At 44.1% G+C, this 17,998-nt stretch overlaps 1 protein-coding gene and 1 non-coding gene across 3 annotated transcripts in view; one reads left to right on the top strand and one right to left on the bottom strand.

Annotated features, from left to right (window-relative positions):
• Atxn10 (ataxin 10) overlaps positions 1–17,743 on the bottom strand; it is a 122,627-nt gene extending 104,884 nt beyond the window's left edge. Inside the window, exon 1 of one of the 2 annotated variants that reach the window (XM_021216379.2) lies at positions 17,398–17,743. In XM_021216379.2, coding sequence (XP_021072038.1) covers positions 17,398–17,513 — 116 coding nt within the window. In that variant the 5' untranslated portion in view covers positions 17,514–17,743. The remainder of the gene's footprint in view (positions 1–17,397) is intronic. The other variant, XM_029548100.1, reaches the window with a different exon arrangement.
• On the top strand, positions 1,295–1,486 carry LOC115062459. Its single transcript, XR_003842417.1, has one exon. It is a non-coding gene; the product is annotated as a U2 spliceosomal RNA (small nuclear RNA).
• Positions 17,744–17,998: the final 255 nt, after the last annotated feature.

Below are 17,998 nucleotides of genomic sequence, written 5' to 3'. Positions count from 1 at the left end.
CTGTCAATATTTTTCCCTTCTTCATTCATGCAAAAAAAAAAAAAAAAAAAAAAAAAAAAAAAAAAACCTCTACAATGAAAACTTTAAAGTATTAAAAAAGACAACCAAAGATATGGTTGACCATGAAAAGACTTTCCATGTTCCCAGATAAGCAGAATTAATATGAGGAAAATTACTATACTACCAAAATTAACCTATATAGTTGATGCAATACTCATCAACATCCTAATGTCCTACTTCACAGATCTAGAAAAAAACAACCTCTCCATGGAACCACAGAAGATGGCAAATACCCAAAACAAATTCTAAGAGGAAAGAAGACAGCTGAAGATATTACAATTCTTGATTTCAGATTACACTACCGAGCCACAGTAACAGAACAAGGGGTCTGGGAGTAAACAGACAAAAAGCAATAGCCAGCTCATTTTCAACAAAGTGGCAAAAGCATACAGAGGAGAAGATGGGTACTCCACAAATACAACTGGCTACAGTGCTCTGGAAAGGTGGTCCCATCTCTCACAGGTCGCAGCACTTGGGAGAGCTGGCCCTGCCTGATGAAGGCCCAGTGAGCCAGCCCCAAGAATGTGAGAGCAGGAGAGCTGGCCCTGTCTTCTGCCAGTGGTGGCACTGGGTGGCCTAGCTGGAGCAGTGCTGGAGAGCTTACTCTGGTGGAGCAGAAAAGGGGGAGTATGGCTCTGAGTGGGCTCTGAGTTGGCACACCCCAAAATCTATATCATCTGCGGATGGTTGGGATGTGTGAAAGGGCCAGTCCTCATGATTCAAAACTGCAGGATCTCCATGACACAGGGCAACAATAGGATAACTGGAAAGAATCCTGATGAGGATCCAATATTGTCACAGAAGCCAGATATCCTGAACCAGACCAATGACTCACTGCAGTGAACATCTGCAAGTGAAGATGTGTGGACAGTTTGATATACTGTGAGACACACTGTGACACGCTACAGCTTCCATGATGAATGAGATGTGTGTGTGTGCGCGCACGCGTGTGCGTGTGTATTTTGTTTTGATGGGGAGTTTGCAAGGGCAAAGGGTGGATATGAGGGGACCAGGAGATGAGAGGGACTCAGGTGCATGATATGAAACTCAAAAAAAAAAAAAAAAAAAAAAAAAAAAGTAAAAAAAAAAAAAAAAAAGGTAGCACTAATATACATCCCAGAACATACACTGGGGAAAAAAAAAAAAAACCATACCCCACCAGAAGCATATTCATAATACCAAATCCATCAGCATATGTCTAATGCTATTCAGCTGTAAAAAATAAAATAAAATTATTGCTTCTTGGCCTTTTGGCTAAGGTCCAGCATAGTATCTGCATCAGTTTAATAACTCATATGTCCTTTAACTGAAGACAATGTATAAAATGGGTTTTGGGAACAGAGAGATGAATAGATACTTTCTCCCTCCACTGCACACACTGACCTCTCAGAGGTATTGTACTACCTCTCAAAATAGGGTACCCACTTCAGGAGGCATTCAAATTTTTGAACTAGGGTCAGGCAGTGGTGGCACACGCCTTTAATCCCAGCACTTGGGAGGCAGAGGCAGGCGGATTTCTGAGTTCAAGGCCAGCCTGGTCTACAAAGTGAGTTCCAAGACAGCCAGGGATATACAGAGAAACCCTGTCTCAAAAAATAATAATAATAATAATAATAAATAAATCAAATTCTTGAACTAGGGACTGGAAAGGTGGCTTGGTGGCACTGACTGGCTCCTCTTCCAGAGGACCCAAGTTCAATTCCCAGCACTCACACGGCAGCTCACAACTGTAACTTCTGTTCCAGGGGATCTGATAGATATCCTCACATAGACAAGAACGCAGGCAAAACATCAATGCACATAAAAATAAATTTTAAAAAATTCTTGAACTAAACACAACATGAGTTAGTCCTGTGAGGCAGAGACATCTGAAGGTTGCAGTTTCTTTTCTTGAATTGACCCATTCAGAAAAAAGTGATTGTTTTATTCATTTTTAAAAATATTTATTTATTTTGTCTTGTTTTTTGAGATAGGGTTCTTCTGTGTAGTCCTGGCTGTCCTGAAACTAGCTCTGTAGACCAGGCTGGCCTTGAACTCAGAGATCCGCCTCTCAAGTGCTGGGCTCAAAGGTGTGAACCACTACTGGCCCAGCCAGGAAAAAAAAAAGTGATTTTTTTTTTTTTTTAAAAACTATTATGAGGGGAGGGGCTTGGGGGTTTTATTGTAGGTGTTTTTCTTTTTTTCCAATGTCTTGGGTTTAATTTTTTAATTTTTTATTTATTCTCTCCTATATTACATCCAGACCTCAGTTTCCCCTCCCCTCTCTTCCCAGTTTGTGTGTCATCAAACTCTGCCCCATCCACTCCTCCTCCATTTTCCTTCAGAAAAGAGCAGGCCTCCCATGGATATCAACCAAATATGGCTTGTCAAGTTGCAATAAGACTAGACACAAACCCTCATATCAAGGCTAGATGAGGCACTCAGTAGGAGAAAAGGGTCCCAAGCGCAGGCAAAAGCTTCAGAGACAGCCACCACTCCCACTGTTAGGAGCCCTGCAAGAAGGCCAAGCTACACAACCACAACACACAGCCTGCAGAGGACTTAGGTCAGACCCATACAGGCTCCCCGACTGTTAGTTCAGTCTCTGTGAGCCCCTAGGATCCCAATTAGATTCTGTGGGTTTTCCTGTGGTGTCCATGACCCCTGTCTCCTATAATCCTTCTTCCCTGTCTTCCATGGGATTCACTGAGCTCTGCCTAATATTCAGCTGGGGGTCTCTACATGTCTCCAACAGCTGCTGGGCAGAGCCAATCTGATGACGATTAAGGTATCATTTCTTTTCTTTTTCCCACGATGTTTGGTTCTACCCTAGGTCTGGGCTTATCCAGCATCTTGTTCCTGGCCCTTTAGGCCCTCTAGGCAGTGTCTGGGATGGGCTCCCTCTCTTGCTGTGGCATGGGTCTCAAACTGGACCAGTCACTGGTTGGCCACTCCCACAATTCCTGTGCCACCTTTACCCCAGCACATCTTACGGGCAGGACAAACTGTAGTTCAAGTCTTGTGGCTAGGTTGGCATCCCAATCCTTCCATTGGAAGTCTTGCCTAGTTACTGGAGATGGTCAGTGCAGGCTCCATATCCTCCATTACTAGAGTCTTAACTGGGGCTGCCCTCAAAGACTCCTAGAGTTTCCATTGCCCTAGGTTTCTACCTTGCCCCTAAAATGATCCTCCACACTCCCCCCATATAATCCTTCCTTTTCCTGTCCCCACACACCACAAAGTCTACCCACAATATCTTTTCTATTTCCTCTTCCCAGAGAGATTCATGTGTTCCAAGGTTTGTAATGTGAGATTTTCTTTCTTGTTTAAAGCTATATCAAATTATTCTAATATTTAATATGCAAGTTATATTGCTGTACTTAAAGAATACAGTTTTGTTCTAAAAATAAGATAGGTCTGAGAGTTGAAGTTTATGTCAATAAACTTTATTTGGTCATTTCACATTACATAAATACCAAAACAAGACAGTGTACCATATATATAAATGCATACAATTATGACTTGTCAAAAATTAAAGGCCAATCAGCATGGCTACATAGCAATCATCAATTTAAAGAGAGCAGTAGGCCAAGTATCGCTGTTCTCTAGCCTCACTCAGTTATTCGAGTGACAACACAAACGGGTGGGATTTAACTGGAGATGGATGTGTGGAAATGGTTAGATCCAGGAATCCAAACTCAACTAAAAAGGGAAATGTGAAATTAGGAAGAGAATGAAAAACATAGAATTTGAGATAGAAATCCATAGGCTACAGGTTTATGCTAAAGACATGTAGAGGAGGGGATCACAGAGAAAAGACAAATGGGGGAGCCAGGGGCTACTGAAACTGATCATGAAGAATTAAATACAGATTAGAAATAAGGTCCAAGCCGGGCGTGGTGGTGCACACCTTTAATCCCAGCATTTGGGAGGCAGAGGCAGGCGAATTTCTGAGTTCGAGACCAGCCTGGTCTACAAAGTGAGTTCCAGGACAGGACAGGCAGGAATATACAGAGAAACCCTGTCTCGAAAAACCAAAAAAAAAAAAAAAAAAAAGAAAAAGAAAAAGAAAGAAAGAAGGTCCAGGTAAGGTGTAACATGTGGCAATGGGAAAGTCAAGCTCACTGACAGTCAAGAAAATACGATTGGTCAATGAAAGGATTACCTACGCAAACACTGAACTGACCAAAAAAAAAAAAATTTTTTTTTCTTCGAGACAGGGTTTCTCTGTATAGGAACTGACCAAAATTTAAGACAATTAAAGCAATTCACAGTTAATAGCAAGCTAAAGCTAAATGTTTCAAAGAATAAGGTGCAGTGGCCCACAGATATTTAAACTGCAAGGTTGATTCAACAGACAGTATACTACAAAAAGCTGGAGGCAACCAGGCAAGATGGTGCAAGTCTGTAATCTCAGCACCGAGCATCTAAGGCAAGAGGGCTGAGTTAAAGGACAGCAAGATCTCATCTCAAACAAATAAGCAAACAAAAGGGCTGGAGAGGTGGCTCGACAACCAAGAGATTGGCTGGTCTTACAGGGGTCGGGAATTTGGCTCCAATATCCACTACAGGCAGCTCACAACTACATGTAACCTCAGCTCTTCTGGCCTCTGTGGGCACCACACTTACAAGTATATACAGAGACACATATACATAATTAAAAGTAAAAATATTACCAAAAAAAAAAAAAGAACAAGAGTCAGGGTGTATATAGTGGAAAGAAGTCTGATACCACGTGACAATCAGGTGGAGTAACTGGTCCATCTAGAGCCACTGAGAACCTCTGGGAAAGGCCTGTCCTCAGAAGTAAGTAGCATTTCTAACAAAATGTTTACTGAAATGGTATTTTAAGTGGCACTGAATTCACAGCTCAATGTAGGGAAAATGTCTCTGTTGTTTGAGACATTTCAATAAAAGACTGATATATTTCATCCAATAAGTCTTCTTTAAGTCTTTTGATATAGTTTCTATTCTCTATGTTGATCGTGATCATGATATGGTGACCAAGACAAAGACAGTAGTTAACATTTAAATAGCACTAACCACATGCTAGCCACTATTCTAGGTGTTGTCCACATAAACCCATCAGTGACGATAACAGGAATAAGAGGAAGGACCACTCACACACAGCTACTGCTTATCTAGTCTGTGGCCATCAGAGAGCCTGGTTCAGCTAGCTGAACAATCCCAGGGGCCTTCACCTTTCAGTATCCTTACAGATCACTGACCTCACCCTTGGGACCAGTGACCACTACAAAACACCGGAGGAATGGAAGGCCTCCTCAGGGCTCTGGCGGTCACAAACAGACCCTTATTTGCTTTGCTCAAATTCCTTCCTGGCTACTTCATCCACTTAAGATAACTGCTAAGAGGTGGCCTCCTGTTGAGCACTTCTGTATTTTGAAGCTGAGTCAGAACACCTCACCAAATAGCTCCATGCGGTATTCCAGCTCATGGCATAGGTAAAAATAAAGGAGACTGCCGTCACACAATTCTTTTTATAGAGGAACTTGATGTTCTCTCAGACAATTAAACTGAATCATGGCTGAGTCAAAATGCCACATGGCATCTTCAACTAAGCTGGTGACTTGTCTGGGTTTTGTTTGGGGGCAACTTGTTTTGTTCTTCTGGCACATCAAAGACTCGCTGGCCACAGGCTCAGTACAGTAATGTGTAGGGGAAACCCATGTGTATGAGTGTATGCAGATAGACAGATTTATTTTTTACTCTTGTGGTATCCTGACCTCTAAAGGGATTAATCTATTTGCTTTCTTCGTGAAAGTTAGTCAACATATTTATGCAAGCAACTCAAGATTCTCCCAAGTCATTTTCCATCCTTTGAAAGCAGCCATTTGTCACAGTGGTGTTTCCTATACATTTCTAACTAGAGTTTCTCTTCTGTGCTTTTACTGTAAAATACATATAAGGCCTCAAGAAGTTATAAAAATACGATCAAATGCTCATATATGCTAGACGTGAATGGAAGAGTTGGGAATGCAGAGTCAAATAAGAATCCAGCTTTAAAAGATGTGCTTTTAGCCGGGCTTGGGGGCGCACGCCTTTAATCCCAGCACTCGGGAGGCAGAGGCAGGCGGATTTCTAAGTTCGAGGCCAGCCTGGTCTACAAAGTGAGTTCCAGGACAGCCAGGGCTACACAGAGAAACCCTGTCTCGAAAAACCAAAATAAAAAAAAAAAAGTGCTTTTAATACTCTGTGACGGTCTTGAAAAGAAGCAAAAATATAAAACACAGGCCTACAGATCAAAAAGATTTGCAATATTATTGATCATTTGTGTGCCACTCTACCCAAGTACCTAACAGCCTCAGAGGGTATTCAGCTCTGCATGCCTGGGTGGAATATTCTGTTAGCAGACACATGTGGCAGAGAAGACAAGGAAACACACAAGTGGACCAGAGCATGATGTAGCCTCTAGGGCTGCAGCTCTCAACCTGTGGGTCGCAACCCCTTTGGCAAACCTATTTCCAAAAACATTTATATTATGATTCATAACAGTAGCAAAGTTAGTTAGGAAGTAGCAACAAAATATTTTATGGTTGGGGAGAGGGGTCACCACAACATGAGGAACTATATTAAAGGGTCACAGCATTAGGAAGGTTGAGGCACACTGGTCTAGAGTCATATCCTCAGTGACCTACGACCTCCAATTAGGCCCCCACCTCCTATTGTTTATACTTCTCAATAATGCAATTATATGATGAAGTTATCAAGGGAATAAGCCACTGATCAGAGCAGTCAGGATCTAATCAGGTCTAAAAATCCATCAGTTGACAACCAAGTCCTCGGTATATGAACCAGTGGGAGTCATTTCATACTCAAACCCTAGCAACATGAGAAGTGAAATGGTAAATAAAGCATGAGGGGAAATCACAGAGTGTGTGTACAAATAGAGAAAGAAGTCTCCAGACACTTATAAAGTTAATGTCACAACACGTGTACTGTTCTTTGGTACATACTGGAAGCAAGCCAAATATTGCTCACTTTACTATATGAACTATAATTGCCCCACAAAACTTAACAAATACCTTAATTTTCACTATCAAATCAATTGTCTCTGGAATCACCTAGGAGACACACCTCTAGGCATGTCTATGAAAGTCTCTTCAGAAAGGTTTACCTGAGGGAAGACTTGATGCCAAACTGTAGATAGAGGTGGGAAAAGAAAAGAGAGAAGACTAGCTGAGCACCAGCTCCACCCCACCCATCCCGATTCCTCACTAGACCAGGGTGAACAGAGCTTCACAGGTCCCACCTGTGACATCATGAAATGACAACCTCTATTCAGTGAGTCAAAGTCTTAAGTTGCTTTTTGTCAGCCATGAGCACACTGGCATATTTTCTCATTGGCCACAAAAATGAGAAAAACAACAGTACAGGTAGTTAAACAAATGAATAACACGGCACCCTAAACAGCTTTTTAGTTTTAAAAGTAATTGTCTAGTTCTGTGTACTGGCTGGGTTTGTGTGTCAACTTGACACAAGCTGGAGTCATCACAGAGAAAGGAGCCTCCCTTGAGAAAATGCCTCCAGGAGATCCAGCAGTAAGGCATTTTCTCAAGTGATCAAGGTGGAAGGGCCCATTGTGGGTGGTGCCATCCCTGGGCTAGTAGTCTTGGGTTCTGTAAGAAAGCAAGCTGACAGCCAGGCAGTGGTGGTGCACACCTTTAATCCCAGCACTTGGGAGGCAGAGGCAGGAGGATTTCTGAGTTTGAGGCCAGCCTGGTCTACAGAGTAAGTTCCAGGACAGCCAGGACTACACAGAGAAACCATGTTTCGGGGGGTAGGGGGGAGCTGAACAAGCCAGTAAGCAGCATTCCTCCATGGCCTCTGCATCCACTCCTGCCTCTAAGTTCCTACCCTGTGTGAGTTCCAGTCCTGACTTTCTTTGGTGATGAACAGCAGTGTGGAAGTGTAAGCTAAATAACCCCTTTCCTCCCCAACTGGTTTCTTGGTCATGATGGTTTGTGCAGGAATACAAACCCTGACTAAGACGTGCTGTTAAGTGACTTTTCTCAATGGAACCAACTGGCTCATCCTCACTGCTCTATTCAACTCAATGTTCACGAAGCATCAAAACAGCCTAGGCACCCTGCCAGGTGATGCCCCAAAGGTGATGGATGGTTCCTGCTCTCAAAAAGAGTGCCATCCAGTAGGGAAAGGGAGTTACAACCGACTATTGAGGGAGCCTGGTGGATAAGGTAACAAACCTAAAAACCTGAGTTCAATCCCCAGGACCCCCCATAGTGAAAAGAACTCAATCATACAGCCTGTCTTTCTCTCCCTCCCTCCCCTCAGTAAAAGTGTAACAGAAAGGGCATTCCATTATGAAATGAAGACAGTGAGAATTTCACACTGTAACATCTGCCTCCTCGCTAAGAAATTCAGTATGTTAAAAAAATTAAAAAGGTATAGCCTAGCTTATGAACACTATATATAACTTCACACAGAAACTGGATGGGAGCACTCAACTGAACTTAAAAAGCCAAGGTACCCACAAAGCAGAATCCTGTAACTGAGGATTGGGTGACTGGATGACAAGGGCTAATGTCCCCTGTCCGATGTGGTGATCAGAAACACTATGTGGTTCACAAAGCCAGGACCGGACTCCTCTGCATGTGAAAGTAAAAAAAAGGCCTGCAGACACTGTAGCCACACACAGACTACACAGAAAGCCATGTCCAGGAGGAAGCACGGAGAGCTTCACAGAAAGGACCTGGCCAAAGATGCTGGCTGCCCAGGAACAAGAAACCCGTATCTCCAATACTACTACTGTCTCACCAAAATACCTGCTTTTGAGCCAGGATCACCAGGATGAGGTACAAGAAAATATAACTTTCATAGAGGAAGGAGTGAGTCCAGAAAAGAGACATGGAAAAAAGTTCTTGCTCAATAAAAGCTATTGAGGAAAAAGGTTCACAAAGAAAAGTAGCTACAGGAAAAACTGGTTGCTGCCCTCACTATTCCCAACGAGCCACTGACAGTTTGTGTCCTAACACTGTAACCCTAGGCTATATTGAACTAAGTCCTAGAGCCCAAAAGAACACTTCCGTCTACCAAGATGGCTCAGGGGAATGAAAGTGCCTGCAGCCAAGCCTGACCATCTTTGCTCAATTCCTAAGACTCACATGGTACTGGGAAATGTAGGCCATATTGTTTCTGCACACACACACACACACACACACACACAGCAAACAAATAAAAATGTAACATCAGGAAAGAAGATTTCCATCAGTCAGTGCAAAAGGGGAGTCTCAACAACTTTATCTACAGAGAAGCTCTGTGGGCTCTCAGTCAGGGGACCAAGGGGCAAAGATGGCAGTTACTACAACACAAAGAACATCACTTCTGATGGCACCCTGAAAACCCAGAGCTGAAGAAAGGATCTAGAACTCTGGGGCCCACTTGGATGTTTCCATGCCTAGTGACACCATGGAAAAAGCACTGTGACAACCCTTGAAATAACAAGGGAAATGTAGCCAAGGGCTCAGACCCCTTAGCAACAGGGTGCATCCACACTGCAGGCTGATCCCAGGGTAAAGTCCTGTATGGCAGGTATGATCTTACCCTACGGAAGCCTCAGCAAGAGAGCAATAGCCTGTCTGACAGTGCTCCTCCCAGCACCCTTCGACTCCAAGGCTGCTGTCTTGAAGACAGGCAGAGTAGACAGTCTCAGACCAGAGAAGACCTAAGCAGAAGAGCAGACTACAACTTAGGGAGGCTGCAGTCCACACCTGGACCCAGCCACCAACATCTGGATCAATGATCAACCAACAGCAGGCTAACCACTACTTAAGCCATGTGCCTCCAGAAGGAGACGTCAGATACAGTCTATGTGCTTCCTGGGGAATTAAGTCTCAACTGCCCTTAGCAGTTACCAGCAGTTACCAGCAGTTACCAGGGCATTCTTTTTTTTTTGGTTTTTCGAGACAGGGTTTTTCTGTGTAGCTCTGGCTGTCCTGGAACTCACTTTGTAGACCAGGTTGGCTGGCCTCGAACTCAGAAATCTGCCTGGCACAGGACATTCTTATACTGGCTGGTTTTTTTTTGTTTGTTTTTCTCTCTCTCTCTCTCTCTCTCTCTCTCTCTCTCTCTCTCTCTCTCTCTCTCTCTCTCGCCTAGAGTTTCAGTTATTCATACTCAGCCTCTGGAAACATCACAAGCACTTGCTAGCTGGTATTGAGAAAATGTTCATGAAGCAAAACCCTCAAGCACCAGATTGCTGACAAGGTTAGCAATCACAATACCCAACCCTTCTACTTGTCTTACAATTTTACCATGTCATCTTTAATTTTTTTCTTTTAGTGTGTATGGATGGGGGTATAGATGGGGGTAGGGGTACAAATTAATGAGCAACAAGCAAGCAAGTACAAAACTACCTATAGGCAGCTTCTGGTGCATTTTGCTGACTGATGACTACTGTGGGTGGGCCTATCCCACAGAGGGTGGTGCCTCCCATGGGTGGGTAGTCCTAGATAGTATAAGAAAGCAGGCTGAGCAAGCTACTAGGAACAAGCCAGAAAGCAGCATTCCTCCATGGCCTCTAGCACACTTCCTGCCTTGAGTTTCTGCCCTGGTTTCCCTATGTGACAGACTGTGATTGACTGTGCCTGACTGTGTAAGCTGAAATAAAAACATTCCTTTTATCACATCAATTAAAACTTAAACTAAGACAAGGTCAAAGGACTACTTTTAGAAGCATCCATTTCCACCTCATTTTTGAGGCTTGAACTCTTATTTTTGCAGTGTTGCTAACTGAACCACAAGCTTTTCAATGGTTCTCCTGTCTCTACCTCCCAATTCTCTTGGAGTGCTGGAATTATACACACCACCACATCCAATTTTACCTAGATTCTGGGGATCAAGAGCTTTACCCACTGAGCCATCTTGCCAGCCCTAAGTCTAACTATTTACACTTGTTTTTACTAACTAGTAGTAACATGCAGTGAGTAGAAAAGGCCAGAGTCCTTTAGCCATACTCAGTGAGTTCTTTAGGGGACTACTGATAAAACGGGACATCAATTTACAGGCAGAAAACTGCAATATAACCAACAACCCATCTAGATATGGCCCATTCCCTGAAAAGTTCCCTCTCTCTTTCCCTGCTAATCCCAACCTCCATTGACAACCACTAGTCAGATGTGTATTATCACTGACTAACGTGGACTAGTGTTCCAGTTGGTAAAAAGTATGTTGTGACTGGCTCTTTTCATTCAGGGTTTCTAGAAGTCTTCCATGTTCTTCTGTGTCAGCTGTTCATTCTTTTTAATTTCAAAGGTTTTAGACAGTCTCCTGATGACTGGCATTTAAGTTATTTCCATTATTTGATTACATCAGTTAAGTTGCTATGAATGTACCTTAACAAGGTTTTATGGATGCGTGTTTTTGTTTCTCTTGAGTAATACCCAAAGCTACATCAGTTATACATTTAAGTTCATGAAGATGTGCTAGTATGCTCTCAAAGCAGTTACATCTTTTATAATCCCACCAATAACCTATAAGAGTCCCTGTGGTTCCAGTCTCTCACAAAACGTTGATACTGTCTTTTGTTGTTTTGTTTCGTTTTTTGTTTGTTTTTCGAGACAGGGTTTCTCTGTATAGCCCTGGCTGTCCTGGAACTCACTTTGTAGACCAGACTGGCCTCGAACTCAGAAATCCACCTGCCTCTGCCTCCCAAGTGCTGGGATTAAAGGCGTGCGCCACCACGCCCGGCGATGCTGTCATTTTAAATTTAGCCATACCAATGAGCAGAGTTTGTGGTTACTGTTTAGAGAGGACACAGCTGTTTGGTTTGTTTTTAAATTGTTTGTTAACCTTCATGTGGATAGGTGTGTATGCCCTTTGCCTGTGTGTTTGTGTATATACCCACGCCTGAACCAAGGAGGCCAAAGATAAAGCACTGGATCTGTGGAACTGGATTTCAGACAGTTGTGAACTACCACGTGGATGCTGGGAACTGAACCCTCATCATCTGGAAGAACCATCAAGTGCTCTGAATCTTAAACCTCTAAGATAAGCAATCTCTCCAGCCATGTTCTTGTTCTATATCCCAGGCCGGTCTAGAATTCACTTGTAGCCCAGGTTGGCTTCATAATGGCCATAATCTCTTTCAAGATTATAGAACTACATCACCATGCCCACATCCATGGATATCATTATGGTCTTGTCTGTTTACAAAAGCTCTTTTAATATACAATTCATAATGCCTACAATTCACCCATCTGACTCATTGGATTTTGGTATACATATTACAGCGTTAATGTCTTAAATGTAGTAAAATATCTGTAAAATGAAAATTGCCATGTAGACTATTTTTTCTTTCTTTTTTTTTTTTCCGTGTAGACTATTTTTAAGTCTTCAATTCAATGAGTTTAACTCACAATTCAACAAGCTTAATTTCATGCACAATTCAACAGCTATCACTACCACTTATTTCTAAAACTTAAATATCCAAACTTGAAATTCTGAATCAAAGAATTATTGATGTTCCTTGCTGCCCCAAACCGGATAGCCTCTAAATTCACTTCCCTATGAATCCGCCCTGTAGTTCATCAATGGAATCATATAATGCAATCTTCTTGCAGTTCCTTTAATATCTTGGTGATGATCTATGCTGAGCTTTCAGAGGAGCCATCAAATGGGTTGTCTTGTTGGCCACACCATTCTACAGTCTCATCAACAGTGTATCAAGACTGCATTTCAGGCTGGGAATGTAATTCAGTAGCAGAACAGTGACCTTGCACATTCAAGGTCTAGGGTTCAATACCCAAAAACCACTCTAAAATGGGGTATCGGTTTCTGTACATCTTCACCGATGCTGTCTTTTCCCACTTTGGGTACCAGCCAACCAAAGGGTTATACCGTGCCTTGTGCTTTCCACACTGGGTGCTGAGTAATACTCACGGCATTTATACATCTCTATTAAAGTACAAGAGGCTTTGCCCAATTTTTAAAAATGGACTATCTTTTCAGAGAATTGCAGGAATACTTTATACATTCTGAAACAATCTTTTGTTAAATATACGTATTACAAATACCTCTAGTCTATGCCTTATCATTTTGTTTTTCTCTTTTGGGTTGTTTTTGTTTTTATTTTTGTTTAGTTTGGTTTGGTTTTTCGAGACAGGGTTTCTCTGTGTAGCCCTGGCTGTCCTGGAACTCACCCAGGCTGGCCTTAAACTCAGAGATCTGCCTGCCTCTGCCTCCCAAGTGCTGGGATTAAAGGCATACGACCATTTTGTCTTCTCAATGCTATCTTTTGATCAGGGTTTAATTTTAAGTCAGTATTTTGCTTAACTAGGACGTTCTCCATGTCTTAGACAAGAAATGATTGCTCGGTGCCGGGTAGCGGGCTGCTCCACAGGGTGTGCATGAGAGCAAAGAACAATGCTGTTAACACTGTAAAATCCATTCGTACTATTAAAAAAGACTAATTTTTTAAATTTTATTTATTTATTTATTTATTTATTTTGGTTTCTTGAGCCAGGTAGCCCTGGCTGTCCTGGAACTCACTCTGTAGACCAGGCTGGCCTCGAACTCAGAAATCTGCCTGCCTCTGCCTCCCAAGTGCTGGGATTAAAGGCGTGTGCCACCACTAATTTTTTAAAAGTCTGCCTAGGTCACAAGGATACTATTTTCTAATAAATACTTCAGAATTTAGATCTCCATTCCGTGATAAAATATTTTTCTAAATGGTCTGAGATGTAGGTCAAGGTTCATTCTACTCTAATTAATATGTAAGTAGTTGTTCCCACCCTGCTAGCAAAGGGCTTATGTTGATTTTGGTTTTAAATTTATAGATTACAGAAATGACTTTAATTTATTCACACAAAATATCTAGCATTAAATATAAAAAGGACCAAATGTAGCCGGGCGTGGTGGCGCACACCTTTAATCCCAGCACTCGGGAGGCAGAGGCAGGCAGATTTCTGAGTTCGAGGCCAGCCTGGTCTACAAAGTGAGTTCCAGGACAGCCAGGACTATACAGAGAAACCCTGTCTCGAAAAACCAAAAAAAAAAAAGGACCAAATGTTAAAACACACACACAAATAAATAAATAAAAACTAACAATAGAAAGTTATCAGGTCAAGTCTTTATAATCAATATGCTTAAGAATTAAACGATACAATCAATTTCAACAATGTATAAAAACAAATATATTAACTCAAAAATACACTACTTAATCAAATGATGACAGGGTTGATGAAGAAAAGATTAGTAAACTAAAAGGCAAGTTAAAAGAAACCCTTTAGACAGAAATTAGAAAAAAAATAATAACTGGAAAGATCATCTTGTAATGTCTGGAGTCTGGGTCAGAAAACAGTAGATTTGCCCAAAGACACACAAAAACAGAGTTTTAAAAGCATCTGTTCCTCTTGAGGAGAACCTGAGTTCAGCTCCTAGCACCACCATCAGATTGCTCACATGCCCAGTGTAACTCCACCTCCAGGAGACCCAACTCCCTTTTCTGGACTCCACAGAACTTATAGACACCTATAGACAGCAGTCTCAACAACATGTGGGTTTCTACCCCTTTTGGTGTTGAAGGGCCCTTTCAGAGGGGTCACATTATCAGACATCCTGCATACTAAATATTTATGTTATAATTCATAAGAGTAGCAAAATTACAGTTATGAAGTAGCAACAAAAATAATTTTTGGTTGGGAGTCATCAGAACATGAGGAACTATATTAAAGAAGGGCAGCATTAAGAAGATTGAGAACCACTGCTAGACAGACCAACTCCTCTATGTGTGTGTGTGTGTGTGTGTGTGTGTGTGTGTGTGTGTGTGTCAAACTGGTGGCTCAGCAGTTAAGAGCACAATTCCCAATGTTCATTCACATGGCAGCTCACAACCTTCCATAATGGGATCTGATGCCCTCTTCTACTATGCAGACAGAACACCCAAATGCATAAATAAATATTTAAAAATAAGCAGAACCAGAATCAAGAGATCTGTACCACCACACAACTGCATCCCTCCACCTACCTGCCAGTTCATCCTTTCTGATCTCCAAACTGCATGAAACAGGGACACTGCCACACAAGAACCGGAACTGGACCTTGGCATTCTGATGTTCACCCCAGCACAACAACCCAGTTGATCCCTGAGCCCTGCTCAGTCAATCTGGCATTCCTCAACATCTTCCCCTACCCTGATTTTCCTCTACCCTTTCCCACAATGTCCTAATCTGGGCACTTTGTCACTGGAACTTCTGCCATAGCTACTGAAAGATCCCCTGAACTTCATCCCCCTGCCTCCAGCTTCATCCTCTATCCCTAGCTCCTCTGTCCTCTTTCATCCCCAAGAAGGGCAACCGGGCAGACTTTCCTCCAGAACTGATTTTATCAAAACACTTGACTAAACCATCAATGGTTTCCCCTAAGTCCTCTCAGAACAGATCAAGTTAAGAAAGCTATGGGCCTTAAACCTCTCAACAAGTTACATAAAGGAGGAAAAAAAAAAAGGTTAAAAAAAAAGTTACATAAAGGAAACCAATGTTTGAGTGGCTCCTCTGACCCAGAGATATTATTTATGTTGTTTCTCTGCAACTCCACAGAATCAGTATATGGCCCTTTCACAGACAGTCTTTTCTAGGAAGCCCCATAATCTCAGTCATTTTATGGGTGTTTTGCCTGTGTGTATGCCTGATACCCAGAGACCAGAAAGGGACATCAAACCCCTTCAAACTGAAGTTACAGATGGTTGTGGACCATCTTATGGGTTCTAGGACTTAAACACTAATCCTCCGGAAAAGCAGCAAGTGGTCTTTTGTTTTGTTTTGTTTTTTGGTTTTGTTTTGTTTTTTTTGTTTTTTTGTTTTTTTTTGAGACAGGGTTTCTCTGTCTGGCCCTGGCTGTCCTAGAACTCAGAAATCTGCCTGCCTCTGCTTCCCGAGTGCTGGGATTACAGGCATGTGCCACCACGCCCGGCGCAGCAAGCGCTCTTAACCACTGAACCATCTTCCCAGGTCTTCTGGCTCTGGGAGGCAGCACCTTTCCTGTGTGGATCTCTACCACAATATGTTTACACAGCAATCCCCTAATGTGTTTGATGAAAGGAATTATGTCACATTCGCTTTTTGTCACCTCAGCCCCCTGCAAAGGCTGTCTCACAGTACTCAATAGATGGCTAATGATTAAGGTATAGTTCCTAAATGGTACAGACAGGCCCAAGCATCCAATCAACCAACACTATTTCCCATAAGTATCTGTCACACTGATTAGCATCCTAACTACAAGGCCAAGCAGCAGTGCTCTGGGGTCCTCAACACCTTTCAGACGCACACTCTTCTACTATGTCCCCTGGTGGGAAAGAGCTCCACCAGTATATTTTTGTTGTTGTTGTTGTTGTTGGGTTTATTTGTTTTTGAGATTCAGAGGATGTCACAATGCTGACTGGTCCAGCCTCAAACTCAAGAGACCCACCTGCCTCTGCCTCCTGAATGCTGGGATTGCAGGGCTGTGCCACGTGACATGTCTGGCCGGCTATCTATTTTTAGAAAAAGTTCCTGTGACCACTGAGCCTACGTGCTTTTTCCCCCACCGCGCTCTCTGCCCTTTGTCCACACTCTGGGCCTACTTGTTATCTCTCTACAGGAGAGACCAAGGGCTCCGGGTCCTCTCCCAAGACCTGGTCCAGGGAGACCATTACTGTTAAGAGAAAACACTAATGGTGTTTAGAACCAGGTGTCAGGCATGGCCTAAGGATGTAACTAACACGCATCATCTCATTAAATCCTCACCATCTCTCAACCAAGGAGGTCCCAGCGCACCTTGTTTCCATTAAACAGACAGGGAAACTGCAACGCAAACCATACCACGAATATCCATCAGAAACTGACAGCCTCGCGTACTTCTGTTTAAACACGTTTATTTCATCTCAGCCCTGAAAACAACGCACCACAGCTCCCATTTTGTAAGGCTAGCAACAGAAGGGTTAGAGGCAACGCTGAGCAGATGTCACGAAGCCAGGCCAGCTCTGCAGGCTCCTGGACAGAACGATAACACCCTCTAACCCAGCGGGAGAAGCAAGCCCGAACACGCCTCCCTTCCCTGGCCACCGCCCTCAGGGCCCCGCCAGAGGAACCGAACCAACAGCTTCCTCGCTGCCGGCTTGGGGACCAGTGTCGCCATCGCCTGCCCCTCTCAAGAGCCTGGCCAAACCCTCGTCCCAGAGCAGGCCTAGGCGAGCGCCCCAGAGCCACAACCTGAGCGTGGGCCGAGCCGGTCGAGCCCGCTGCCCCGCCTCGCTCGCCCGCCCGCCGCAGCCCAGCCCAGCCCAGCCCAGCCCAGACTCCTCCATGGTTCCTCCTTCCCAGGCGGTAGCCCCCGCGCAGTTACCGGTTACGCTGCTCCTTGAAGAGCGCCGTGAGTGCGCGCAGGGCCTCCAGGTCCTGGATGGGTGCGGGCACCATGATGCCCGACAGCCGGGAGGGTGGCATCCTGGGCGCCGCCATCTTGCCACTCGCTCTGGGGCCGAGCCCGACGAGGCGGAGAGGAGAGCGAAGAGAAGGGGTTGCGGCGGGGAGACAGACGACGGGCGAGGAGCTGGAGACGCGGTCTGCACGGCTCTGGCTTCCGCAGCCCGCGTCACCCAGATCCCGTGGTGCTGCAAGGCAGAGAGCGCGAGACTAGCTGGCTCGCCTCAGGCCAAGAGGACAAGGCGACGCGGCAGGAGGGGAGGGGGCGGGGGCGGAAGTCCCGCCTGAGGGGAGGGGGCGCAGCGGAAGTCCTGCTCCTGCGTGGGGTGGGATGGGGGCGGTCTTCGGTCCCCCACACCCCCGGTGGGGCGACGTGGCGTAAAGACACCCCCCCCCCCAGTCAGTGGACAGAATACTGAGATGAAGGGGTCCGGGTAGGGTGGCGGTGGGTGGGCTGTAGAGTGTCCTAGAGAATGTCTATCAGGGACAGATGCTTACCATGAGCAAGGGCCACTATGGGT

This window comes from Mus pahari, chromosome 17, assembly GCF_900095145.1.
Source record: "Mus pahari chromosome 17, PAHARI_EIJ_v1.1, whole genome shotgun sequence".
Taxonomy (NCBI): domain Eukaryota; kingdom Metazoa; phylum Chordata; class Mammalia; order Rodentia; family Muridae; genus Mus; species Mus pahari.
This window is presented reverse-complemented; position numbering and strand designations above follow the sequence as displayed.